Source organism: Elephantulus edwardii, unplaced genomic scaffold, assembly GCF_000299155.1.
Source record: "Elephantulus edwardii isolate Elephantulus edwardi_28Jun2011 unplaced genomic scaffold, EleEdw1.0 scaffold00003, whole genome shotgun sequence".
Taxonomy (NCBI): Eukaryota; Metazoa; Chordata; class Mammalia; order Macroscelidea; family Macroscelididae; genus Elephantulus; species Elephantulus edwardii.
Genome location: NW_006399753.1, coordinates 33,818,079 through 33,845,715, shown reverse-complemented (window position 1 = coordinate 33,845,715; position 27,637 = coordinate 33,818,079). Strand labels below are relative to the sequence as shown.

General features: G+C 35.9%; 1 protein-coding gene across 1 annotated transcript in view; it reads left to right on the top strand.

Moving 5' to 3' along the window:
* TANK (TRAF family member-associated NFKB activator) overlaps positions 1–27,637 on the top strand; it is a 70,396-nt gene that overhangs the window by 7,067 nt on the left and 35,692 nt on the right. Inside the window, exons 2-3 of the mRNA XM_006879365.1 lie at positions 17,013–17,121; positions 18,361–18,479. Coding sequence (XP_006879427.1) covers positions 17,013–17,121; positions 18,361–18,479 — 228 coding nt within the window. The remainder of the gene's footprint in view (positions 1–17,012; positions 17,122–18,360; positions 18,480–27,637) is intronic.

Sequence of the window (27,637 nt, the reverse complement as noted above, 5' to 3'; positions counted from 1 at the left end):
CCCTTTTGGTTTTCTGACTCCAACTCCTTGCACGTTTCATTGTAATATTTTACTTTGTCATCCCGCGCTGCCTTTTGAAATCTTCTGTTCAGCTCTTTAGTATCTTGGATTCTTCCCGTGCTTTGGCTTCTCTGCACTCCAGTACAACATTCAGAGTTTCTTCTGACATCCATTTTGGTCTTCTCTTCCTCTTCTGTCTTTGCAATGACCGTTTGCACTCCTCCTGGATGATACCCTTGATATCCTCCCACAACTCATCTGGTCTTCGCTCATTCGTGTTCAAGACCTCAAACCTGTTCTTGAGATGGTTCTGAAATTCAGGTGGGATAGACTCAAAGTTATATTTTGGTTCTCGTGTATTCAGTTTAATTTTCCTCAGCTTCAGCTTGAACTTATATATGAGTAGTTGTGATCTGTTCCACAGTCAGCTCCGAGCCTAGTTTTCACAGCTGATATTGAGCTTCTCCAGTGGTTCCTTCTGCAGATGTAATCAATGTGATTCCTATGCATACCATCAGGTGAGATCCATGTGTATAACCTAGGTTTATGTCTCTTTAAAAATGTGTTTGCAATGAATAAATCATTTATTGGGCAGAATTCAATCATTCTATCTCCAGCTCCATTTCTGTCTCCGAGTCCATGTTTTCCGACTACTGATTCTTCCTCTCTGTTCCCAACTTTTGCATTCCAGTCACCCATTATTATCAATGCATCTTGATTGCATGTTCGATCGATCGCCAACTGTAAAAGTTGGTAGAAATCTTCTATTTCCTATTCTTTGGCTCTGGTTGTTGGTGCATATATCTGAATGATAGTGGTATTCACTGGACTTCCTTGTATGCTTATGGATATTATCCTATCACTCACAATATTGTACTTCAAGACAGATCTAAATGGCTTTTCTAACTATGAAAGCAACCCCTTTTTTCCTCACCTTTTCATCTCTGGAGTAGTATATCATATAATCATCTGATTCAAAATGCCCCATGCCGGTCCATCTCATCTCACCAATGCCTAATATGTCAATGTTTATGCATTCCATTTCCTCCTTAACAATATCTAATTTTCCTACATTCATGGATCTCACATTCCATGGTCCAATCACTAGTGTCTGCTTACAACTGTTCCTCTTCCTTTGTATTTCCATACTCAGTTTCCCTTTCTGTCATTCTACATGTGTTCTGTTGTACATAGGGTTTTCAGAGGCCTGCTATTTTAGAAGTGGATGACCAATCCTTCTTCCTAGTGTTGGATCTGTTGGCACTCAAGAATAGGAGAAAATATACCATATATTCTTATATATCAAAATGGATTTACTTAAACTTGTAGGATCCTCTGTGTATTAAACTCATATGCCGTCAGTATGTTTTGCATCTCAACATCAGGGAAACAAAATTCCTTACCAGTTCTCACTAGAACAATTAGCAACATTAAAATAGAAAAAAGATTGAAGTTGCCAATTTTTTTTAAGTTGGATCCACAATCAACGTCTATGATAACAGCAATGAAGAAATCAAATGACCTGTTGCATGGGAAAAATTTACTGTCAGGGACCTCTGTAAAGTGCTAAAAAACAAGGATGCCATTTAAAGACTAGGGTGCACCTGATCTAAGCTATGGTATTTTCAAGCACTTCCTATGAATAAGGATGACAGAAAAAGAATCAGTGCCTTTGAATTGTGTTGGAAAAGAGTACTGAATATCCCATGGACTGCCAAAAGAATAAACAAATCTGTCTTAGAGAAAATGCAACCAGTGTGTTCTTTAGAGGCAAGGATAGTGAAACTGTGTCTCACATACTTTGGGCATGTTATCAGGAAGGACCAATTCTTAAAAAAAGACATGCTGGGAAGGAAAAAAAAAGACATGGTGGGCAAGGTGGAGGGTCAGAGGAAGACCCTCAGCAAGATAGATTAAAACAGTGTGGAATGATGGTATGAGCATATTAGAAATTGTGAGAACAGCACAAGATAGGGCAAGGTTCAGATCTGTTTTTCATAAAGTCACTATGAGTGGTAGTCAACGCCATGGCACCTAATAACAAGATGTACTGCAGGCATAGTAGTTAAAGTACTTGGCTAAAAGGTCAACAGTTTGAATCCAAGAGAAAGATGTGACAGTGTACTTCTTTAAAGCTTTACAACCCTGGAAACTCTATGGGCCAGTTGCTACTCTGCCCTCTTAAAGTTTCTGTGAATTGGAATTAAGGACAGTGGGTTTAAGTAACTCTACTGAACTCTTGAGCATTACTTGGTTTTATCTCTAGTTAAACATACAATTAGCCATTGTAAAGTATCAGTTTAGTGGCATTTAGTGTATTCATGTGCTGTGCAACCATCACCTCTCTCTACTTTGAAAACTTTATCATTTGACAAATGCATCCATATTCATTAATTACTTCCCTTCTCCTAACTCCTTCTGAATCCAGTTCCCTGATAACCACTAGTCTTTCTTCCCTGTTTGAATTTGCCTGTTTGGAAGTATCATATAGAAGGAATACTGCAGTATGTCACTTTTGGGGTCTGACTTCTTTTCCTTAGTATGTTTTCAAGGGTCATCTGTTTTATAGCATGTATCAGAACATAATTTTTCTTTATGGTCGAATAATTTCATTGTATATATGTTCCACAGTTTGTTTATTCAGTCAACACTTGATGGATTTAGGGTTTTTTCCACATTTTTGGTTATTAGGGTAATGCTGCTATAAACATTTACGTACAATTTTAGGGATTGACATGGATTTTTACCTCACTTGGGAGTAAAATAGGAGTAGAATTGCTAGATAAAATGTTAAATATTGGACTTTTTCACCTTTTGCCACAGTGCCTGCAGTGTACGTAGCTGTCCACCTTTTCACTAGCTCTTGTGATTTTCTGTTTGCTTAATTATAGCCATCCTAGTCTCTGAGCTTTTAATTTGAGTTTCTTTAATGACCAGTGATGTTGAATATCTTTACACGTATTTACTGACTTTTTGATAACTTGGAGAAATGTCTGTAAGTCTTTTGCCTGGATTTTTAGTCTTTTTGTTAATGGTTTTTAAAAGTTCTTATATATTCTGGATATTAAGTCCTTATCCAGATATCATATGAAAATATCCCATTTTATAGATTTTCTTTTCACATTAAGACCTCTCGTATACAAAAGTTTTTCATTTTTATGTAGTCTTATTTTTCTGTTTTCCTTTTATTTGCTCATACTTTTGTTGTCAAATCTAAGATGCTTGTCAAATATAAGGGCATGAAGATTTGCTCCTATTTTTACTTCCAGGATTTTTTTTTTTTTTTTTTTTTGTTTTGACTTTTATATTTAGGTCATTGAAAGATTTTGAGTTGGTTTTTGTAGATGTAGTAGAGATGGAAATGCAGCTTTATTCTTTTGTATGTGGATGTTGGGTTATCCTACCACCAGTGTTGAAGCATTTTCTTTTGACATTGAATGGTCTTATCTCCCTGATCAAACAACAGTTGGCCATAGATGTTTGGGGTTTAGTCTAGGCTTTCAAAATTTCTCTATTTGTCTGTCATTATCAGTACCACCTTATTGTGTCTCTTTTGGGTCTGTTGTCATTTCACATTAATTTTTAGAATTCACTTCTCTCTCTCTCTACATGTTGTGAAGTTTTGTGAATACTAAAACAAAGCATATGTTATTGTCTTGAAGAAATTACTAAATGGGAATAAAATCTTACTGCTTACCACTGTGTACTGTTTTACTTGGTTTTGAATGATTGCAGTATTTTGTTTGCATGTGATACTAATAATATTGTTAGTTTCCACATTCTGTTGTGTTACCTTTCTTGGTAATGGGAACAAGTATGGACCTTTTCCTATCCATTGGGCAGACACCTGTTTTCCAAATTTCCTGACATAAACTGGTGAGCGCGACCAGAGCTGCATCTGTTAATTGAAACATTTGGTATCCCATAGATTCCTGGGGTTTTATTTTTGCCAATGCCTTCAATGCAGCTTCCACCTCCTCTTTCAATACTGTTCGCTCCTGCTCATATGGTACTTCCTGAAATTTTTCAGTGTCAGTTCTTTTTGGTACAGTAACTCTATGTATTCCCTCCATCTTCCTTTGATGTTTTCTGGGTTATTCAGTATAATGCTTACAGCATCTTTCAGTAGTGTGATTCCAGCTTAAATTTGTTTTTCAGTTCTCTCAGCTTGAGAATTACAGAGTGAATTCTTCCATTTTTATTCACCAATTCCAGCTCTCTGCACATTCTTTTTATAATACTATGCTTTGTCTCTCGAATTGCCCTTTGAAATCTTTTGCTCAGTTCTTTTACTTCAGCATCTTTTCTTTGTTTTTGCTTCTTTTTTTTTTTCACTTTCCTATGCATTTTTATTAAAAGGAAACTGTATACATATAAGCATCCACTTTAAAAGTGCCACAGGGCTGACAATATCCCTTTGATTTTCATTTAGTTTGGCAAAGAGTCACAATAAACAAATTTCTGTGTTTCTAATAAATATAAGATAGTCCATTTTGCTTAGAAGTCATTGTCAGTATTTTATTTTGCCTCACAATTGATGAGTTTTGTTGAGAAGGAAGCTAGATAATTGGTGAGCAACCTTCAAAGAAACCTGGAATTCATTGTTGTACACTTTAGAATTGGAGCTGACCCATAGTTGAACTGCCAGGAGGTTTTCAGAGGCAGATACTTTGCATGGTAGGTTTCCTAGGCTCTTGTTTTTACAGGAACTGATCCAGGTCTTTTCTTGTGTAGAAGGACTAAGTGGATTCAGTTCTCAAAACTTAGACTCAGCAGCCTAGTGATCAATTAATCATTGCATGGTCTGCCTTCCTTATTATCAATTGATGATCAATGAAATCCCATGCCCTCTTGCTTTTCAGGGTTCCTATGACAGAACACAACATCAAGAATCAAGATGCCTATTGTATTTCATTACCAGGCTTTGTGAATCCTTTGAAATTTGATTCTGAGCAAATTATTATGCTTCTCTTAGCTTGAACTTCTCAACTTCTAAAATTAAGATACTGAACTAGATTATCCCTTAGTGCTATCCCAGACTATAATGCGACTAAATTATAACTTCAATAAAAGCTAGAATCCTCTTATTAAGGCTTACTATTGGGTTTATTTTCATTTACTTTGAAATATACAATTCTCAGCTATATTCTAAGACAAACTCAGGGGTGCACCTCAAAATAATTTGGTATAAAGATATAACCCCCATTCACTTCTCACAGTCAATTTATGGAGAGAAAACAAAATGGTTCCCAGCAGAAGTAGGAAAGTCTAAAGATATTAACATTTCTAAAGGGATACTGCATAGCAAGTAATTGCAAAGACCATGGCCTATATCAGGAGCATCTTTTTTTTTTTTTATTTTTTTATTTTTTTTTCTCTATATTTTATTAATTTTCATAAACATTTACAGAGATTTTGGGCTTCCACTCATTAAAAAACAAGGAACTCATGCAATATTATTCAAAATGGTTGACTCTGGAGAACATTATGCTGAGTGAAATATCCCAGTCACAAAAGGACAAATATTACATGATGCCACTGTTGTAGAATGGGACTGTCCTTGGGGTTGGGGAGAGACTGAGTAAGATGGGTTCAATAATGTATACTGCACTGAAACAGAGGAGGGAGAGAACCGTCTAAAAGAGAGATGTAACTGGGTATTTCTGTCATCACAGGAGACTAGAGCGAGGGCTGCATGGTGGAGGGGACCTGGGGGAGTGTTTGTAAAACAATGAAAGAATCTTTTCTTTTACTTTTCCATAATTTTTGGACTCATGTATTTATAACTTGTTAGTCAAATTTGTGTCTTCTAGGTTGCAACACCCCCATGATACATCTTGAAGGATATGTACATGTACAGCCAAGCACAATCAATAAGAGTGCATCTGAATTCCAAAATCAATCTCCATAATAGTCTATGTGTTTCCTACTGCCAAAGGGGCCCTTTAGAGTAGTGAGAGAAGATCTTCACCCTGAAACCCACAGCGTCCCTTTTCAGCAGGAAGTAGCTAAGAGAATACGCCGTCCCCTTTTCCTTATGACTCAGGGTGAAGTCTCTCTCAGGGAGGAGTGATAGGGAATGGCAAAGGATACACTGACAAAGAAGATTAATCAGAACTGGCTTTGACAAGCACTGTGGCATTTGGACAAGAACAAACTGGGAGGAGGGTAGAGAGAATAGTGCAACAATGAATGAGTGGAAGCCCAAAATCTTTGTTTTCGCTTCTTGATGCACTAGTGCAATTTTTAGAGTCTCTTCTAACATCCATTTCGGGGGTGGGAAGGTTCCTCCTCTATCTTTATAATGACTTGTTGTTTTCTTTATGGGTGATACCCTTGATATCATCCCATAACTCATCTGGTCTTCAGTCATTGGTGTTCAGTGCTTTAAACCAATTTTTAAGATTATTTTAAAATTCATATGGAATAGATTCAAGATCATATTTTGGTTCTTGTAAACTTATATTCGTTTTCTTAGGCCACAACCTTAACTTACACATGAGTAATTGATGGTATGTCCTACAATCTACCCCTGGCCTAGTTTTGACTTCCAATACTGAGCTTCTCCAACGATTCCCTCCACAGATGTAATCAGTCTGATTTCTATGCAGCCTTTCAGGTGAGGTCCATGTGTCAAGTCACCATTTGTGTCTTCTGAAATAGATATTTGCAATGAATAAATTACTGAAAATACAAAATTCGATCATTCTCCTTCCAGCCTCATTTTTGTCACCAAGCCCATATTTTCAAACTACTATTCCTTCTTCACTGTTTTCAACTGTTGCGTTCCAGTCACCGATTACTATTAACACATCTTGAGTGCATGTTTGGTCAATTTCAGATGGCAAGATTTAGTAAAAATTTTCAATTTCTTCCTCATTGGCTCTAGATGTAGGAGCACATAATTGAATAATAGTTTTATTAACGGGTTTTCCTTGTATGCGTATGGTTAATAACCTATTGTTCACAACGTTGTATTTCAGGATAAAACTTGAAATTGACTTTTTAACTATTAATGCAACACCATTCTTCTTCTGTGTTTCATTCCCAGCATAATACACCATATGATAATCTGTTTCAAAGTGGCCAAAGCTAGTCCAGCTCTTCTCATCTCACAAGTGCCTAATATGTTGGTGTTCATGGGTTCCACTTAATTTTTCACAATTTCTAGTTTTACAGTATTCAAGCTACATCCATTCCATGTTCCAATTATTAAACAGCTAGAAAGTCCATAGGTAGGAAGTTGCCAGAGGTTCAAGCAGAGTTTAGAAGAGGCCATGGCATCAGCGATACTGTTGCTAAATTCAGATGGATCCTGGCTGAAAGTAAGGAGTACCAGAAGAATGTTTAGTTATGCTTTATTGACTATGCAGAGGCTTATTTGACTCTATGGATCATAGCATGTTATGGCTAACATTGAGAATGGATATCCCAGAACACTTAATTGTGCTCATGTGAGACCTATAACTACTCCAGCGGGCTATTATGCAAATAGAGCAAGGCCACACTACATGGCTTAAAATTAAGAAGTGTGTCAGGGTTGTGTTCTTTCTCCATGCCTATTCAGTGTATATGCTGAGCAGATTATTGAAGAAGCTGGTCTATATGAACAGGAATGTGGCCTCAGGATCGGAGGGAAACTCATTAATATCCTGTGTAATGTAGATGAAACAACCTTCCTTGCTGAAAATGAGTAGGGCTTGAAGCACTTGTTACAGTTCAAATATTAATTCAGCCTTCAATATGAATTGCATCTCAATGTCTCAATGTTTTCTCAATGTCAAGAAAACAAAGACTCTTACCACTGGACCTATAGGTAGCATCATGAAAATGAAGATAAGATTGAAACTGTCAACAACTTTCTCTTAGTTGTATCTGCAATTAACACTTTTGGAACCAATAGTCAGGAAATTGGAAGACATTTTGTACTGGGAAAGTCTGAAGTGAGGGACCTCTCCAAATTATTGAGGAGTAATGATGTTAGTTTGAGTACTAAGGTGTGTCTTCCAGGCCATGGTCTTTCTAATGACTTGCTTTGCATCTGAGAGCTGGACAATAAGGATCACAGAAGAATTGATGCCTTTGAGCTATGGTGTTGGAGAAGAGTACTGAACATCCTGTGGATGACCAAAAGAACAAATAGGTCTTGAAAAGGGTGTGACAAGAGTGCTCTTTGGAGGCAAAGATTATAAGGCTTTGCCTCATACTTAGGACATGTTGCTATTACTTAGGGCTATTCTTTGGAAAGGGACATGAAGTTCAGAAAGGTAAAGGGTTGGTGAAGAAGAGGAAGCCCTTCATCCAGGTGGATTGACAGCAGGCTCTTGTGTGTCAGAAAGTGTGAAGATGGCAAAGGATAGAACAAAGTTCACATCTGTTGTTCCACTATGGGTACTTGATAGGAAGGCACCTAACAAAAACAACCACGCTGTAATAAATGCTAAAAATCGGAATCCATGTGAGATTTATGTAAACAGAGAAAAGACAACCTAACTCATTCAAGAGAGACAGACTATAAGTTCATAAGCAATTATGGCTCAGTGCTTGGGCTGAGATTAGGAGTTAACTGTGGTGGTTGTTAGATACTGTCACCTAACAACAGTAACTCATAGTAACCCTATGGAAAACAGATCTGAACCTTGCCTATTCCTGTGCCTTCTTCATGATCTCGGATATGCTCAAACTCATTGTTAAAGTCATTGTGTCGTTGTATCTTGCTGATAGTCTTTCTCAGGCCCTCGACCTTGCTCAGCATGGTGTTTTTCCCAAGGATTGGTCCCTCTTGATAACATGCATAAAATATGTGAGATAAAGTGTCACCGTTCTCACCTCTAAGGAGCACCTTGGTTGCACTTTTTATTCAGTACTCTTCTCCAGCATAAAGGCATTGATTCTTCTGTCATTCCTTGTCATTGTTCGATTTTTTTTTTAGATACATAGGAAGTAATTTAAAATCCCATGACTTGGATCAGGTAACTTGAGCTTTAAACTGGCATGTTTTGGCACTTTGGAGAGGTCCTTGACAATAGAATATTCCAATGCATTACGTCTTTTAATATCTTTAGTTCTGTTACCATGAGTATTAATTGTGAATCTGAGTAGAATGAAATCTTTGACAACTTCAGTCTTTTCTCCGTCTATCATGATATTATTGCTGATTGATCCAGAGGTGAACTTTTGTTTTATTGATATTGAGATGTAATTCGTATTGAAAACTATGTGTCTTTGATGATCTATGGTGCTTCAAGTTATCTTCACTCTCTGCAAGCAAAGTTGTGTCATCTGCTTGACATAGTCCAATCTCCCCATGTTGTCTCTTGTGCCTCCCACTCCCACTGTTCACTAGCCGGTGAGTAGTGTTGCCCACCCTAGACCCAGTTCATACTTGAGCCTTGCCCACGGCATCTTGTATGTGGAGTCAGAAACTTGAACAACATCTTCTCAGAGCCAACAGACTGTGCCACACCTGGCCTGCTAGCAGCCCTTAAATTAGTAGGCACCTCTTCTGACTGAGATTCTTCTTTACTTGACACACACCTCAGCTACTTATATCCACACTTGGACTTGTCAGATTGACAGTGACTGTCTCTTGAAGCTAGCAGTCTTTGACTAGGTACCCTCCAAGTACCCATGCCCTAGACCGGCAAAGACAGAGGGTTTCACTCTCTGGATCACAGTAGCTGCCCCACTTGTTCCCATTTCCCTGTCAGTTAAAAGGAAAAGAGAAGTAAGTTGCTTAATCTCTAGATTTTGATCCAGAATGCATACATATCAATTCCGTTAATATTCTGTGAGACAGAACGTAGTTATGTGGCCACACTTTGTAGTGAGGAAGATTGGTAAGTAAAGTTTTTAGCTAGATGGCATGTTCTCAGCTGTTTTTGTCACTCTTCTTATGTGCCATTGAGTTACCTGTTACAGCAACTGTCTGTACAACAGGTCTGAACCCTGCCCTATCCTGAGCCAGTCTTACTGAGTCTGACACATCTACCCCCATTGCCCCAGTTATTGTATCAGTATATCTCATCTAGGGTCCTCCTCTCCTGCACTGTCCCTCTGCCCTTCCAAGCATGATGTCCTTCCGCAAGGTCCTCCCTGACCATGTGACCAAAATATGTGAGATGGAGCATCAAAATCCTAGCCTCCAAGGAGAAACTTGGTTTCACCCTCTACATGACAGACTTACTTGTTTTCTTGGCGGTCCATGATATGTTCAAGAATCTTTTCTAGCACCACAGCTCAAAGGCATTAATTCTTCTTCTGTCATCCTTAGTCATTGTCCAGCTCTCTGACACATAGCAAGTAAATGTGAAGACCATGGCCTGGATTAAGATCACTTTAATCTCTATACTGACATCATTGCTCTTCAGTACTCTGGAGAGGTTCCTGACAGCAGATTTTCCCAGTGCAATTTGTCTTTTGGTTTCCTGATTACTGATGCCAAGAACCTTGACTATGGAGCCAAGTAAGCTGTAATTGTTAACAATCTCAATCTCTTTTCCTTCTGTCATGGTGCTGCCAATTGGCCAGTGGTGAGAATCTTTGTTTTCTTGATGTTGAGCTTCAATCCATATTGAAGGCTGCAGTCCTTGACCTTCTGCAGCAAGTGCTTCAGTTCCTCCTCAGTTTCAGCAAGCAGGGTTGTGTCATCTGTATAATGCATATTGTTGATGAGTCTACCTCCAGTCCTGATGCCACACTTCTCCTTATGGAGCCCAGCCTCCCAGATAATCTTTTCCACATATAGATTGAAAAGATATGGAGATAGGACACATCCTTGACACACACCCTTCCCAATTTTGAACCATGCAGTGTTTCCTTGCTCTGTTCTGACAACTACATCCTGATCCAAATACAGGTTTCACATAAGCACAATCATGTGTTCTGGAATTCACATTCTTCTCAGAGTCAGCCACAGTTTGTTGTGATCCACACAGTCAAATGCCTTTGCATAGTCAATGAAACAAAGATAGACATTCCTCTCGTACTCTCTGCTTTCAGCCAAGATCATCTGACATTAGCTATACTATCCTTAGTGCCATGGCTTTTTCTAATCCAACCTGCACTTCAGGCAGTTCTCTGTTGATGTGCTGTTCCAGTTGTTTTTTAATAGTCTTCATCAGAATCTTGCTTACATGTGATATCAATGATACTGTTTGATGTCTTTTCCAGTCAGTAGGCCAGATAGTTGTCCTCCAGATTCTTTGGCACTACTTGATGAGTACATCCAGGGCAGCATCTGTTTGTTGAATATGTCAATCAGTATGGCTTCACTTGCTTGTTTTTTGCTAATTCTTTCAGAGCAGCTTGAACTTCCTCCTTCATCACCACAGGCTTTTGCTCATTCAATCATGGTACTACCCTAATTTCTCAAAGACAACCTTCTGCATCTGGAGTTGTAATGAACTAGAAGTTTGAAAAGTAAAAATTATATTTACCTGAAGGATTCAAGACATGGTAATTTTTTTTTTTTGGTAAATTTTAGAAAGAAAGCCAGAACTTAAGGGCTAAGTAAATGAATTACGACCAAAACAGAACTTTAAATTTAAAAGTAAACTGTCATAATTTACCATTTGGTATCATTGGGACATCAATGGCAGATACATCACCTCTGAGAAGGTAGTCACACTAATGATCTGATCTGTCAAGTTACTGATGTCCTTGATAAGTTTCAGTACTGGAGCTATAAGAATGAAAAAATGCAGAGAACCTGAAGGCTAGAAAATAGTTAAAAGTGAGCTGAGTAAGTTACTAATCATGTGTGATTTTTATATATAAAAATTTTTATAGTTTATCAAAGTGGGAAAATGAGACGGTTAAGTAGCCTGTATCTAAAGTGCTGTGTAATGTAATCTGTGCTTTTGTTAGGTATGCTGGCAAGTCCATTCCTACTCAGAACCACCCCAAATAAAACTGAATGAAGTGTTGCCATTCCTGTGTCATCTTCACAATTGTACTATGTTGGAGCCCATTGTTGCAGCCACTGTCATTCTCTCTTGTTTATATTCTTCCTCTTTCATTAATCCTCTACTTTACCCAGCATGGTGTCTCTATCTGGGAACTGGTCCTTTCTCATGACACGTCTGAAGTATGTGAGATAAAGTCTCCATCCTCACGCCTAAAGAGGGTTCTAACTGTATTTCCGAGACAGATTTATTTGTTCTTTAGTTCTTCCAGCTGCATGGTATATTCTGTATTCTTTACCAGCATTATAATGCAAATGCATCAGTATTTCTTCAGCCTTCATTATTCAATGTCCAATTTCTCATGCACAAGAGGCAATTGGAAATCCCATGACTTGATCAGGCCATAGAATAGGATAATTCTCATTCTTCTACTTCATAAACTGTACCTCTCACTCTCTATTGAGAGTAGTTCTGGTGTTCAGATGAATCCTTCAATAAACCTTTCTGTCTCTTTGATTATTTTGAGAGGTGTTTAAATTAAGATTGTTTATTTAACCCATTCAACATTTATCTAATTCCTATTCTTTTAACATCTAAAGTAATGTATTGGTGTTTTTCATAATATTAAGACTAGTTTTGGGGCATAAAAAGAGATAGATAGATAGATACATACATACATACATACATACATACATGATTGATTGATTGATTTGGACCTTTTCAGGTTATTATAGATGATTTAAGGACACTTGAAAAACTTCTTGTTTCTTAAGTAGAAAATAAGGCCCAGTGCCTTGTAAAACATGAAAAGTAAGAATTCACAGCCTCAACTATAGGAAAGAATAAACATTTACAGAAATCTATTCAGTATTTAAGGAGGCCAGGTGTCACAGTAGTTAAGTTAGACTTCTGTCATGTTGGTGGTTTGAACCCTCCCAGTTACTATGCAGGATAAAAAGACCTAGTGAATGAAGATTACATAAATTACATGAAAGACCTCCAGAAGACGATCACATGGAGTCACTATGAGATGGAATTGACTCAGTGGCATCTAAATGCAATAGCAGTGTTTCCGTATTTATGAAACTTGGAGCAACTTAAACAGCTGTGTATCCAAATTATTTGAATAAGAATAATGGAAATTTTGCCTTGAAGAAAGAAACAATTACTAAGAATAATTTTTTCTTTTTCTTTTTGATAGTTGTAAGTATGTACAGGCAACCATTTAGGAGATGTACTTTATTTGATCACTGCTGTTTTAGGTTTTGATTTTGAAAACTTAAAATGAATACAAAGTAAATTATGGCACAAATTCCTAAGTACCTGTTTACCTTGTTAGATGCTGGTAAACTGCTTGTTTTGCTAGTCTTTAGAATTGAAGGGAGTGTCAAATACACAGAAGCCAGAGTCATCTTGGCCAGATGGTGTTTGATACAGATGGATGGTTAGTTGTCATGCAGATCTCCTAGTTGGTAACTTGTTGCTGCCATCTGACTCAAAGAATCATTCACACACACTGGCTGTCAAAAGCATCTTCTCTTCTGTCTGTTTTAGCTGTCATGTCTGTGCTCTGTACAGAAGTGTTGACAAGACATTGCTGTTGTACATTTTCAATTTGGTTGGTAGTGATTTTTATGTTTTCTGGGGTCTTTGATGGTGCTGAAATGTACTTACTTTGTAGTTGTGCAATGTAAAAAGAAATTGTTACAGAGCAACAGTTGTCTGACCTTTTAATAAAACTTTGCAGGTTATATGTTTATTCATTTATGTTCACTGGACTAATAATACAAAGGGGGAGGGAAACTTCTTGTTTCATTCTGTTTCCAAACACAGCTAGTAAATTGAATGCTACTGGTTATTTCTCAGTTTGTTGCAATACCCTGTTCTGGACTTTACCTCTGGCATTATGCTCAAGATCTTAATACTGTTTCAGAATCTGTACAAATTATTACCCTTTTTTCTTTTTTATTTCTTCTCCAAAATGTCAAATTTTGCCTATTCATTTTCTTAAACTTACTGTTCCTTTGTCTTATTCACCTCCTGACCTTGTCTAGTTTTTCCTGTTTCCCTCGTAGGAATATAAGCAAAGCTGTTTCTCTATCCTTTAGTTGTCTGATGCAGGCTTATCTATTTCTGTGATAATTATTAAGCATCTTTGTTTATTCAAACAATATTTACTGAGCATCTCAGTATGTGCCAGGCACTCCACTACACTCTGGAGATACTAGAAAAAAAATATTCTCTACCCATGAGGAGCTCATAGTCTGCTGGGAAATCAGACTTTTAGACAATTAAACGAGAATATTATAATTGCTTTAATGTGTGTGGAAAGCGAAGTTGGAGAACATGAACCATTACTATGCTCTCCTCCATTGTACTTCCAAAATATCTGATTTTTTAAATATTATAGAATTTGCATGAATTTTCATAATACTTGATTAAATATATTTTAAGTTTTTACTTAAAGTAGCCATGAATCTATTGCTTCTTCCCAGCTAATGAATGTATTTTAGCATTATTCGTTTATTCTGTTTTATATGCAGAGCATGTTTAGAAGCCAGTGACTTGAAGATGAAAATTAACTGACAGAAGCTTTCTAAAAGAAAATATGTAGTCATTTGATTTCTGTACTATAGGGGGAAAAGCATCATAGATAGAGAATGGACTGCAATTTGCATAGTACTTATTGTGAGTTAGATTTTTAGGATTTTAATCTCCGGACAGTATCACCAAAATATATCTTTCAAATACAGTGAAAGAATGTATAATTAGTACTTGATTTAATGAGAAGCTTTATAGAAAGTTCATATTAGCACATTTGGAGATTTCTTCAGCCTTAGTGGCTCTGTAACCCAAATAAATTTAAGGTATAAATATTTCTGAAGAGCAGACTAGTTTCTTCTTTCAGTCAATATTTTCACTCTAGAGGTTGAATATGAACTTATGGAATAATCAGATACTTGTCCTTGGAAACCTAGCTCTATACTACATTTTACCATCTAATATTCAGTTCTAAGAATCCTATTTATAGGATGCATGGTTCAGATGGGCTCAGGAAAAAATGCACTTGGATTCTATTATTTCTTCTTCCTTCTCATCCTTATATACTGAAAAATCTCTATGTTTAAGTTATGATGTGGAATTCTGTAAAGAGTGTTGTTACCTAACGAATTTGTAACGATAACATGCCACTTGGATTGCTTATCAGCTCTTACCTTTTATTTGTGTGTAAAGTATATTACTTATAAAATTTCAACTGTTATTTGGAAATATGAGATATTTGCTTTAATTCCTTGAACTAATTTACTTTTTAAAAACTGAGAACAACTAATTAATTTATCAAAGACATTTCTTAATCTCTGAAAACATAACTTCACATATTTTGATGAATATTCTAAAACCAAATACTTGATACTTACTGAGGTTCTTTCAAGTATTATTAGAGTCTAATTTATAATTTTAGGAGATTTACAGTCTTCAATTAAATTGTTTCTTCAGTGACAGAAATGAGTAAACTTTTTCTGGCAATTTTTAAGACCTTGTACTAATTTGGTAGTTGTACTATTAATTTTTCAAAGTTGCTTTAAGGTTTGTACCATCTTTATTTTATTCTCTAACCCAAACTTTTCCCCCCATGTTTTAGTTGCCTTACTGTTGCAATAAAGTAAGATGAATGGATTAAAAACATAGCAGGAGGTGTTTAAGATATACACTGAAGATTAACAGGAGTGTTCTGACTTTTTAGAACATTCTTAGAAGTTTCTGTTCAATGTAATCTTGTAATTTTTGTTTGCCTCTTTGATTTTAATGCATCTTATGTGTAGCTAGTTTCGTCAGTATTTTTGTATTCTAGAAATCAATTTAGAGGTGTTTTTATTTAGAAGACCTGAAAGTTTAGTTTTGTTTCGAGTTAGTGTTTATATGTTGTTAGGTGCCATTGGGTTGACTTGCACCTTCATAAAAAATCTCCATCCTCCTTAAGCCCATTGTATAATAATTGTGTCAGTGCATTGTATTGAGAGTCTTCCTGTCTTTTGCTTCCTCTTTACATTACAGACTACCTTTAATAGAGGGAGTTCTGGTGACCTAGGCTGTAGGAAGTTGGCACTGCTAACCCAAAAGGTACCTCTCTGGCAGTTTGTATCTACTAATGGCTCTGAGAGGAAACTTGGGTGGCCTAATGGCAATAAGACGAGCTACTTTCACGAAGGCACATTGTTCTATAGCTGTTCCACAGAAGAGTGAGCAATCTTCTTTCATGTGATTAACTGCCTCTAAAAGCCCACTGGAGAGTCAGCCATGAGTCAGTGCCAACTCGATGGTTGTTGTTTTTGTTATGTGCCGTCAAGTCGTTTCCGACTCATAGCGACCCTATGCACAACAGCTCTAAACCCTGCTCTATCCTGCGCCAACCGCACCGCCTCTGACACACCCATCCCGATTACCCCAGTCACCGAATCAATCCATCTCATAGAGGGTCTTCCCCTCCTGCGCTGTCCCTCCACCCTCCCAAGCATGATGTCCCTCTCCAAGGACCCGTCCCTCCTGGCAACATGTCCAAAGTATGTCAGACGAAGCCCCAGAATCTTTGCCTCCAAGGAGTAGCTTGGTTTAATCCTCTCCAAGATGAATCTGTTTGTTTTCCTGGCAGTCCATGGTACATTCAGTACCCTTCTCCAGCACCACAGCTCAAAAGCATCCACTCTCCTACACACAATAATAACAGAGTCATCTCTGAATCAGTTCTGCTTAACAACAACGAGTTTTTTGGTTTTGACCTATAATCTAAAATAATTTTACCATACTTTTCTTTTTGTTATCATTAAGCATTAAATTAATCCATTTTAACTGAGGGACGAACCAAGAAGCCAACTCTTGACAAATTGTTTTCATTACAATTCTTTTTTAAAATTTCTCTACTGCTTTAATTAAATATTTTAAGTCACTAATTTTTTTACAAATGGAATTTTTATTTCTTAAGTACGTATTCACAGTACCTGGGAAATAGCAACATAGGCAGGCCATATCTATTTCTAATTACTAATGGAAAGTCAAATTTATATGTCTATCAGTAAATATCAGACTAACTGGTTTTTATGTCAGCAGACTGAGAACTATGAGCAGAGAATTCGTGAGCAACAGGAACAGCTGTCACTTCAACAAACTATTATTGACAAGCTAAAATCACAGTTACTTCTTGTGAATTCCAGTCGAGGTATGTTCATATTAATTCTTTTATCTATTTCTTGAACCTCTTTGTGAAAATCACATTTTTGGGTTGTGGGGTTTTTTTAAAAAAATCACATTGTGCTGTTTTATTTCTGTTTTTCAGTTGTTCTGATATTAATAACTCTGGCATAGTTACATGTTTATGTTTATTTAAGAAACAAACACTTCTACAGTAGCAATAAATGTGTACTCACAAACATGATATAGTGGATTCTTAGTTAATAAATTAATAGAATTTCTTAGAAGGCTTTTTTACCAATAATCATGGAAATCTTTTAATATCTGTACCTTTTGAGTCAGAATATCAGAGCGTAATGAACTATAAGAATATATTTGCTCAAGTAGTATAAGTATATACAGAGAGGTTCATTACAGTATTCTTAATAATGAAAAACTAGTAATAACAGAAATGCTAAATTGTGGTTGTCCATATGATGAACAATCTAAATAAGCAAAGAAAGTAATAATAAATTTTAACTTACTAGCATGAAATCTTTTCATGGTATGTACAGGAAAATGAGCAAAGCAGGATACAAAAATTAATGTTATTTCATTTCTACAGAAGTAAATTCTTATATGACTTTATATGTATGTTATTGTTGTGTACCATTGAGCCAGGACCAACCAATAGCTGGACCTCTAGTGGATTTGCAGAGGCAGTAAATCTCCTAAGAAGAGATTGCCCACCTGTCACCCATGGAGCAGCTGGTGGGTCCAAACCACATACCTTTGTGTTGGCAGTGCAATTCCTTACCACTAAGCAACCAGATCTCCTCTATTAAAATAAAACCCAGCATGTTAATATGTTAACAAAAAGTAATTCGTAGATGATAAAAACTGTGGTGGTTTTTATTTACTTAGTTGTTTAATTTTGACCTTTGTGCATTTTCTAATTTTCCTGCAATGACCATCAAATTGCTATGTAAATAATTATTATAAACAAAGTTGGTTACCTGAAGACAGACTTAAAGAGTATTTGTTGCTGGCAGTGAGATACAAAGAACATGTGCCTATATTTTGCATATTTGGCACACTGATTTTGGAAAAGAGTTTTATGAATTTTAATAGAAAAGAAATGTTTGGGGGGTTTGTTTTTACAATTCTTGGCTTAAGTATATGTACTTTGAAATTACAGTTTTTGGTTTATGTTCTTTTCCATTTTTTTTCAGATGATAACTAAAAACAAAGATTTCCTACTGATGTCCAAGAGATTTTTGTTTTGCAGATAATAGTTATGGCTATGATCCTCTGCTTGAAGACAGTGACTCAAGGAAGAATAATTTGACTCTTGATCTGCCACATGATAAAGTGATATCAGGAATACCAAGAGAAAAGCAATTAAAGGTAGATTAATTCCCTAAAAGAGATGAGAAATCAGGTTCATAGACTTCCTGAATTATTTAGTCGATGTTCTGTCATAGCTTGGTGGTCAGGTAGGAGGGAGAAAGTGAATAAGATTCATTTCAACTCTAAAATCCCCAGAAAGCAACACTCAAATGCTGACATAGCATATCTTACTCATTTTATTTTCTAAGGTGATACTACCAGTAGAGTTCTAAGCAGAAGTTTTTATATATATATATATACACACACACACACATATACACACACACATATATATATATTTATATGACTTACATGTTCCTAAATAAAAGTACTGCGTACAAGTGAAATAATGGAATAGGCTTTATATTTCCAATTGTCAGGCATTTTTTTTTCTGTAATACAGCGTTTGGTGAAGAAATACCTTAATAAACTAAGAAAAATAGTAAATACATAATTTTAGAATAAAAATAAGTATTCTAGTTTGTTGTTTCTGTTGCCTGTACATAATTTTTAAAAATTCACTTAAGCAGGATTCTTTATTGAAGTAGTATATAAAGGAGACCAAAGTGTGCCTGATCTAGGGCATAGTCTTTGCAGTTGCTCACCATGTGTCAGAGAGCTAAATAGTGACTAGGGATGATAGAAAGAGAATTGATGCCTTTGAGCTGTGGTGCTGAAGAAGAGTGTTGAATATACCATGAATTTCCAGGAAAATAAACAGGTGAACTACAGAGAGTGTGAAGCCAGCCTGCTCCTTGGAGGCAAGGATTCTGAGGCTTCGTCTGATATACTTTGGGCATATTGTAAGGAGGGACTAGTCCTTGGAGAGGGTCATCATGCTTGGAAGCGTGAAGGGACAGAGAAAGAGAGGTAGACCATCAGTGAGATGGATTGATACAGTGACTGGGATAATGAGGGTAGGTGTGTCAGAGACAGTAAAGTTGGCACAGGACAGAGCAGATTTCAGGGCTGTTGTACATATGGTAGCTATGAGTCACACGTGACTCTGTAGCACATAACAATAACAACAGCCACAACATATAAAGGAATATTCCCTACCTGCAAGGAGGCAAACACTAAGATATTTACTCTGCGTTGATTAGAAATAACCTAAACATCTATCAGTAACAGAATAGTACATCTTTATAATGAAACATCTTAGAAAAATTAATATAAACTAGATATTTGCATATCAGTGTGGATATATCTAAAAAACAATGTTGAGTCAGAAATGTAAATTAAAAGATTTCAAAATAGGGATAATAGTTCATGTAATTACTTAAAATATTACTCCATCAAAGTTTATTGAAATAAAAGTATATGTAGTTAAAAGCATAAAAACATGGATAGATAGGAATTGACACCAGCAGTCAGGAAATCTCTTGTCCCAGACCTCTCCAACAGTAGAGAAGCAACAGTGTCAGTCTAGAGACTAAGGTGGCCTCATCCAGGCCATGGTCTTTGCAGTTATTTGCTATGCATCAGAGAGCTAGAGGTGACTAAGGATGACAGAAGAAGAACTGATGCCTTTGAGTTGTGATGCTAAAGAAGAGTATTTAACAGACCATGGACTGCCATAAGACAGTCATTCCTGGAGAGGGTGAAACCAAGTTGCTCCTTGGAGGCAAAGATTTTGAAGCTCCATCTGACATTTTGGGCACGTTGCCAGGAGGGACCAGTCCTTGGAGAAGGACATCATGGAGGGTCAGTGCAGGAGAGGAAGACCGTGGATAAAATGGATTGACACAGTAACTGGGTAATGGGGGTAGACAGGGAGATTGGTTCAGGATAGAGCAGGGTTCAGAGCTTCTGTGCATAGTCGCTATGGGTCACAGTCAACTCAAAGGCACATAACAACAGTGACGAAAATAATAGGTAAATACTCATCAACAATGAAAGGAGAATGCTATATTTCTTTCTACATAAAGTAGCAGATATTAGCTTAATTTATCAATTATTCAATTATTAGTCCATAACTAAGATAATCTTCAATTTTTGTTCTAACTCAGAAGTTCTTATTTACCATCAAATCTGAAAGCTCAATGTTGAAACATTCTGCAAATAAAAATTTTTAAATGAAAAGTTCTCTAAGTTTAATTTTCATTTCTTAATTCATATTTTTACCATTTTTTGTTTTAATAATTTGATTCTCTCATCACCCCTACTTCAATTCCACTTCATGTGAATATGTTAATAAACACTAGACACAGTAGCACTAGAGTATGTTCACATTTATTTCACAGAAAAAGACATTCAGAAACCATGATTTTGACTTTTGAAATTCAGCTTCATAATTGAGTCTGTTAGAACATAAAGTCTTTTCTCCCCTAGAAAATTCTGGTATATGAGAGCTATGCAAATAATATTCTTTTGTTTCAAGTACTTCTAAATGCCATTATTTGATAATGGATTTTAATGAGATTTTTAAAATTTCTAGTTATAGCATTTCTTTGAAGATGCTAGAAAGTATTTTTAAAAATAGCAGTCATTATTGTTAGAACCAAAAGAATAATGTAAAAGACTCCAGGATATTTTAATAATTTATTTTCTTTTAAATATAAGTAATTTTTGGTTATTTATAAAAAATTTTACAGTTTTTAGTTAACTTAAAGTTATAAAAAGTCTTCACGTGGCTCAGATAGTTTACCCTCAGCTTACAATCAGTTTTCTTAATAATAGGGAAAAGTCTATAAAGACTACATTTTAGTACTCTGAGGAGCTCTGTTTATATTGTAGCCATTTAATGAAAAACTATCATCTTACATTTCAGCTTTCTTTTTCTTCTATGTATATTTAGTCAAAGTATTACTGAGTTAAAGAGAACAAAAAATATAAAAAGAAATAGATAAATTTTATTTTGTTCTCTTTTTCATTAAAAAAAACCTTTTTTAATGAAAAAGAGAAAAAAGAAATAGATAAATTTGATTTATTGAATGTTACTGCTGTCCAGTCAGAATCTACTCATACATAGTTTACCCTCCAGCTGGTTTTCAGAGACTGCAAATCATGTGGGAAGAGCTTCCTCACCTTTTTCATACAGAGTGGCTAGTGGATTCGAACTGTCTACTTGCCCGTCAGAATGTTTGAGAAAGAGAGTAAAATAAGAAATTAGGCTTAATTTAGGAAAATACTGATCAAACTAGCAATTGAAAAAATTTTCACTGGCATATTTACTTATAATTACATTTTCTTTTTTTACATCTGATACAAATAAAAATCCCTTCCTATAAAACTGAATTATTTTATTATTAATTAGTATTTTTGCACAAATGAGGGAGCTTTGCTGGCCTGGTGTGTAAGAAGTTCTTCTGCTAACCCAAAAGCAGCATTTCTGTCAGTTCAAATCCACTAACAGCATCAGAGGGGAAAGACAGGCAAAATCTCCTCCTATGTAATTACAGCCTCCCCCAAAGCCACTGGAGGCTCAGCTCTGGGTCAGTTCCTACTTGACAGCAATGGGCTTAAGTTTCAGGATTAAAGCAGTGAAAAACTCATGAACACTGTAACTAGGGATAACTGTAACTGACTTATAAACTGAATCAAAAGAACCCTTTTGGGAGAGATTAAATTTATGGTTCAGTCTCTGGTTATGTCAATCCTACAGAACATAAGTGAAAACAACAGAGTCTACATCATTGCATGATCCTTAAGTACTTAGTTTAATGGAATACCTGAATTTAGTATCTAATCCACCACTGTAATTTGTATAGTCTTTCCTAATGGGATATGGTTATGGGAAAGAAGACATGTCTTTTACTTATTACAAAATAAATTACCCGTAGCATACTCCAAAAATTACTAGCTTAAAATACTAGCTCCTGTGCTTAATAGTTTAAAACAACAAATATTTTCATCTCAATTTCTGTTTAGATTAGGAATTCAGAAGCTACTTCACTAAATGGGAGATTCTAGCTCAGAGTTTTGTGTAGCCGAAGTCAAGATGTGGGCGGGGCTAAAGGTTTAACTGGAGTTGCAAAGTATGCTTCTGAAATAATTCATTTAATATGGCCATTGTGAGGAGTCCTACATCATGGGCTTCTTATCATGACATGGCAGCTAACTTTCTTGAAAGCAAGAAATTCTACAGTAAGTCCCAAGAGTTTGGTGCTTTAATTATAATGCCCATAATGTCTGATCATCCATTCTTCCCATATTGTCTTTCTCTTCTCCCATCTTAATAAGCGTTTGTTGTTTGTTTACTTGTAAATGAATGGGTTTTTATTGTGCTGGAATACTTGATAATTTTTAATTAAACTTTGAACTTTTTGAACTAACAAAATAATAGAGGCTTGAAATAATACTATATTCCAATAGAGATTCACTTTTGCTTCTGATAAATAATTAGAAGAAAGCATATAAGTGGGTGTTTTTATCTATTAATTTTCCATTCTCCCTCCTTTCCCACCCTGGTACCATGCTAGAATAATTATCTCTGTATGTAAATCTTTCTTTAGTTTTTTAACAAAAAAATAGTCTTACACAGTATTTGTCCTTATGTGGCAGGCTTATTTCACAAGCGTAATGTTCTCTAGATTCACCTGTATTTTACATGAATTCATTAATTCTTCATTGTTTTTCAGTGCTGCATAAAACTCTATTCTATGAATGTCCCATGGTTTCTTTATCCTTTTGTTGATGGGCACTAACTTCTCATTATTGCATTGCTCTCTTTGCTGTTGTAAATAATCGTGCAGTAAACATGGGTGTGCTGTATCTGTTTGTGTCACAGATCTTATTTATTTATAATATATACCTAGTAGTAGAATAGCTGGATCAAATTGTATTTCCATTTTTAACTTTTTAAAGAAATTCCATATTGCTTTCTATTGTGGTTGTGCCTTTTTACATCCCCCATTAGCAATGTAGCAGTCCCTCCACACCCTTGCCAGCATTTGTTGTTTACTGTCTTACTAAACTTTGCCGTTGTTGCTAATGAGATACCTGATACCTCATTGTTGTTTTTATTTGCATCTCTAAATTCTTGTAAATTGTTCTTGTAAATTTTATTTCACTAGAGTCTCTATGAGTCTCCTTAATAGATGTTCTCATTAAGTTTCTACCTCCATTCAGTGTTTGAATTTCCTCTTTATTGCTTCCTTTGAATTTCAGAAGTCCAGGATTATCATCAGTATCTGCTGGTTTTTTGTGTTTTGGTATCTTTTAAAAAGGAGCTAGCCTCCCAGTCTAATTAATTGACCATCATACCAGAAGTTCGGTTAGGTGGATTTTTTTTTTTTGTCTAAGAAGTTACATACCTGAATTTCCATTCCATTCTCTTCATTAGAAGTAAATTTCTTAGTGCTCAAAGATCAAGAAACTGTTCTCTTCTTAAAGGGAGAAATAGCAAAGACTCGATAGGCATATTTTCAAAGCATCACAAGCATTTTAGATTTTGGTGTATAAGAGGGTACCAAAAATCACAGGTGTGTGAGGAGATAGTATTTAATTCATTGTGTGATAATGGTAAAGAATTTCATGATGAATTCAACTTCCTGAATCTTGTGGTTGTTATATGCCATTGTTGTTGTTGTTGTTTGTTGTTATGTGCCGTTGAGTGACTTGTGACTCATAGCAACCCTAAGTACAACAGCCCTAAACTCTGCTCTGTCTTGTGCCAATCACACTGTCTCTGACATTCCCATCCCGATAACCCCAGTCACCGAATCAATCCACTTCATAGAGGGCCTTCTCCTCCTTTGTTGTCCCTCCACCCTCCCCAGCATGATGTCCTTCCCCATTAAGTCTACTAAAATTAAACAGTGATCCTGGGAACAACAGATCAAAACCATGTCTTATACTATGTCATCTTCACAGTCTCTACATACATTTACTTAATATTGAGATATAATCCATATTGAAGGCTGTAGTCTAGTCTGCAGCACATGTTTAGAATTCTCTTCAGTTTTAACAAATAAGGTTGTACTATCTGTATAACACAAGTTGTTAAGTCTTTGTCCAATCTTGCTGCCAGACTCTTATAGTCCAGCTTCTCAAAAAAAATTTTCTCATTACATAGATTGATACAACCCTGATGCAAACCTTTCCTGATTTTAAACCTTGCAGTATTCTCTTGTTCTGTTTGGACAACAATGTGGTCTATGTATTAGTTTTTCCTGAGCACACAATTAAGTATTCTCGGATTCCCATTCTTCTCACTGTTATTCCTAAATTAGTATGATACACACAATCAAATGCCTTTGCCGAGTCAATAAAACACAAGTAAACATCTTTCTGGGTATTCTTTGCTTTCAGCCAAAAACTATCTGCATCAACAATGATATTCCTCATTCCCTAGCCTCTTTTGAATCTTTCTTGAATTTCTGCAAGTTCCCTGTCTATGTACTGTTCCAGCCATTTTTTAATAGAATGATCTTCAGCAAGATTTTACTTGCTTGTGATTTTAAAACTGAACAGTATTTTTCTTTAGAATGGCATCAAATATTAATCTCTTCCAGTGAGATGGCCACATAGCTTCCTGTCATCCATTTTACTTGGCATATGCTAGTGAGCACGCCCTGCGCTACATCTTTTGGTTAAAATGCATCAATCATTCCATCAATGCCTGGGGCCTAATTTTTTGCCAGAGAAATATCCATGCCCCTTGACCTTCTTCCTTCATTACATTGGTTCTTGATTACATACCACTTCCTGAAATGTCTAAATATTGGCTCAATTTTGATACATTTTGCTACAGTGACTATGTATTCCTTCCATCTTCCCTTAGAATCCTCAAGTATTGTAAATTGAGGCTTGAATTGGTTTTTCATTCTTCCATCTTGAGAAATACTGAAAAGATTTGTTTTTTTGTTTTCGAACTCCGTTGCCTATTTTATTATAACATTTTGTCTTCTTAAGCTGCTCTTTAAAATCTGCTGCTTATCTCTCGTTCTTCATCATTTCTCACCTTCCTTTTGGCCTTTCTGTGTTTTAATGCGAATTTCAGAATTCCTTCTGAATAATGCTTTTATGAATCTGAGAAGAAAGAAGTAACATAGTCTGTCCACTCAAGAAACATTTCAAAAAAAAAAGAAACATTTCAGAAATTCTAATGTGATTATAAACATTTGTGCTGCTGGCTCAAAGGCAAGTGCTTCAAATCCACCAGTTGCTCCTCAGGAGAAAGATGGACAGTCTCCCCTGGTGTGATTTACTGCTTCTGAAAACCTGCTGGACCAACAGATGCTTTGCTGGAGAAGGAGGGACAATCTCCTCCTGTGCCAGTCAGATCCAATTCGACAGCAACAACAAGGGAAAAAACCTTCTGGAGGGTCAGCTATGAATTAGCGTCAGCTCAGTAGCAACAAGTTAGCTTAGTTAATGACTGAGCTTTGGTTTAATGTTAATGTAACTTAATGTTTCTTGAAGGAAGAAACACTTGCATGTTTTTTGCTAATTTTTAATGCCAATCTTGAAAATTGAAAATAAATCTATAATGAAATTCTTATTTAAAAAGGACATATTTATTCTTGACAGATATTACTCATCTCTTATTTACAGGACACCAATGTCAGATAAGCAATATATGTCCTTGATTAAAATAAAACTAGTTGCTGTTGAGTCAGTTCATTAACTACAAATCCAAAAAATTGCTGTGGAAAAAAAAAAAAACGCTGGCAATAAAATTCTATCACAATTATAACCAAGAAAAACCCTACTCTGTAACACATGGAGTCACCATATCTATGAAAGTGATTATTATGTAAATTTTGTATGTTACTTTAACAATAAGCTGGCATTAATACACTTTTTCAAGAAAACACAATGACAATATACAGGACCAACATTTTTAAAATGGCATATTTTTTGATACTTCTTCCTATACAGTGGTTCACTTGCTAAATTGTGTGATTAAGTTGTGGTAGAAATTGTTGATTAAATTTTGATAGAAATTGCTCTCTTTCTCTATACCCTTTGGTTTTCTGCACTTAATGAAAACTTCCACAGTTTCTGTAATAAACAGTAGAGAATATATGAATGAATGTGGTGATACTGGGAAATTGTCTTTCTTCATTATTCCAAAAACCCAGGCTGTGTACCTGATGCTACCAGAAGAATTAAGAGGTACTGATGGTATAGTGCAAAAGATTGGTGGTTCGCCAAGCCAAGGGTCAGAGGGAAGTTTGTCTGTAAGCTTGCCTGAGAAGAGGTTGTTCTGGTTGAAGGACTCTAGTCTGTTTTAACTTGAATTATGACTTGTTACTTCCATAGTAAGCCCTATACTTCTGAGAAAAACAAAAAAGATTGGCTGTTCAAGTCTACACTTGTTCCATGGGACAAGATGACAAGTCTCCCTCCTCTTGTAAAGATGTGAAGCTGGGGAGCTCTGGTGGCCTAGTGGAAAGGAGCTGCAACTAAAATCCCAGAGGCGCACGGTTTGAATCCACCAGATGCTCTTCCAGGGGAAGGAGGAACAATCTCCTCCTGTACCAGTCAGATCTGATTTGACGGTACACTCACACAAAAATAATAAAATTTAAAAAAATTAAAAGATGTGAAGCTTTAGAAACCCGGTAGAGGTTTGCCATAAGTAAGAATTTAGTTGATGGGTTTGGTTTCTTTTTGTTCTTTGGTATTAAAGACTTGATTTCTATAGACATCATTGAATCTTGTACAGTTATTTTACATTCTGAGATCTGAAATAACAAGTACAGTATGACTTTGTATGAACTTTTATCATGTGGTCTGTCTTCATGTATTTGAGTTTATGCTTCATTTCTGATTTTAAACATATATTCCTAAATTATAAATTTTTTCTATTTTCATTTGAGTTATATGCTTTAAACAAAAACTTGGACATAAAAAGGATGGCAGTGCTTACTAGTGAAAGTTAGTTTACTAACACTTCTTAGCTTTTTGGTTAAAATCAAGTGAAAGTTAGTTTACAGATTTTTAATATGGCTCTCATTATATCAGATATGATTACTTTGAAAAATGTCATTGGTATTTTTAGATGCCATCAAGTCAACTACAAATTATACTGACCCTATTAAGAGATGCTGCCTTGGACCTGCTCACCAAGTTGTGCCAAGAAATCTGGAGAACAACCACTTGGCCAACTGACTGGAAGACATCTATATTTGTTCCCATCCCAAAGAAAGGTGACCCATCAGAGTGAGGAAACTATAGAACAATCTCATTATTTCACATGCAAGCAATATTCTACTGAAGATTATCCA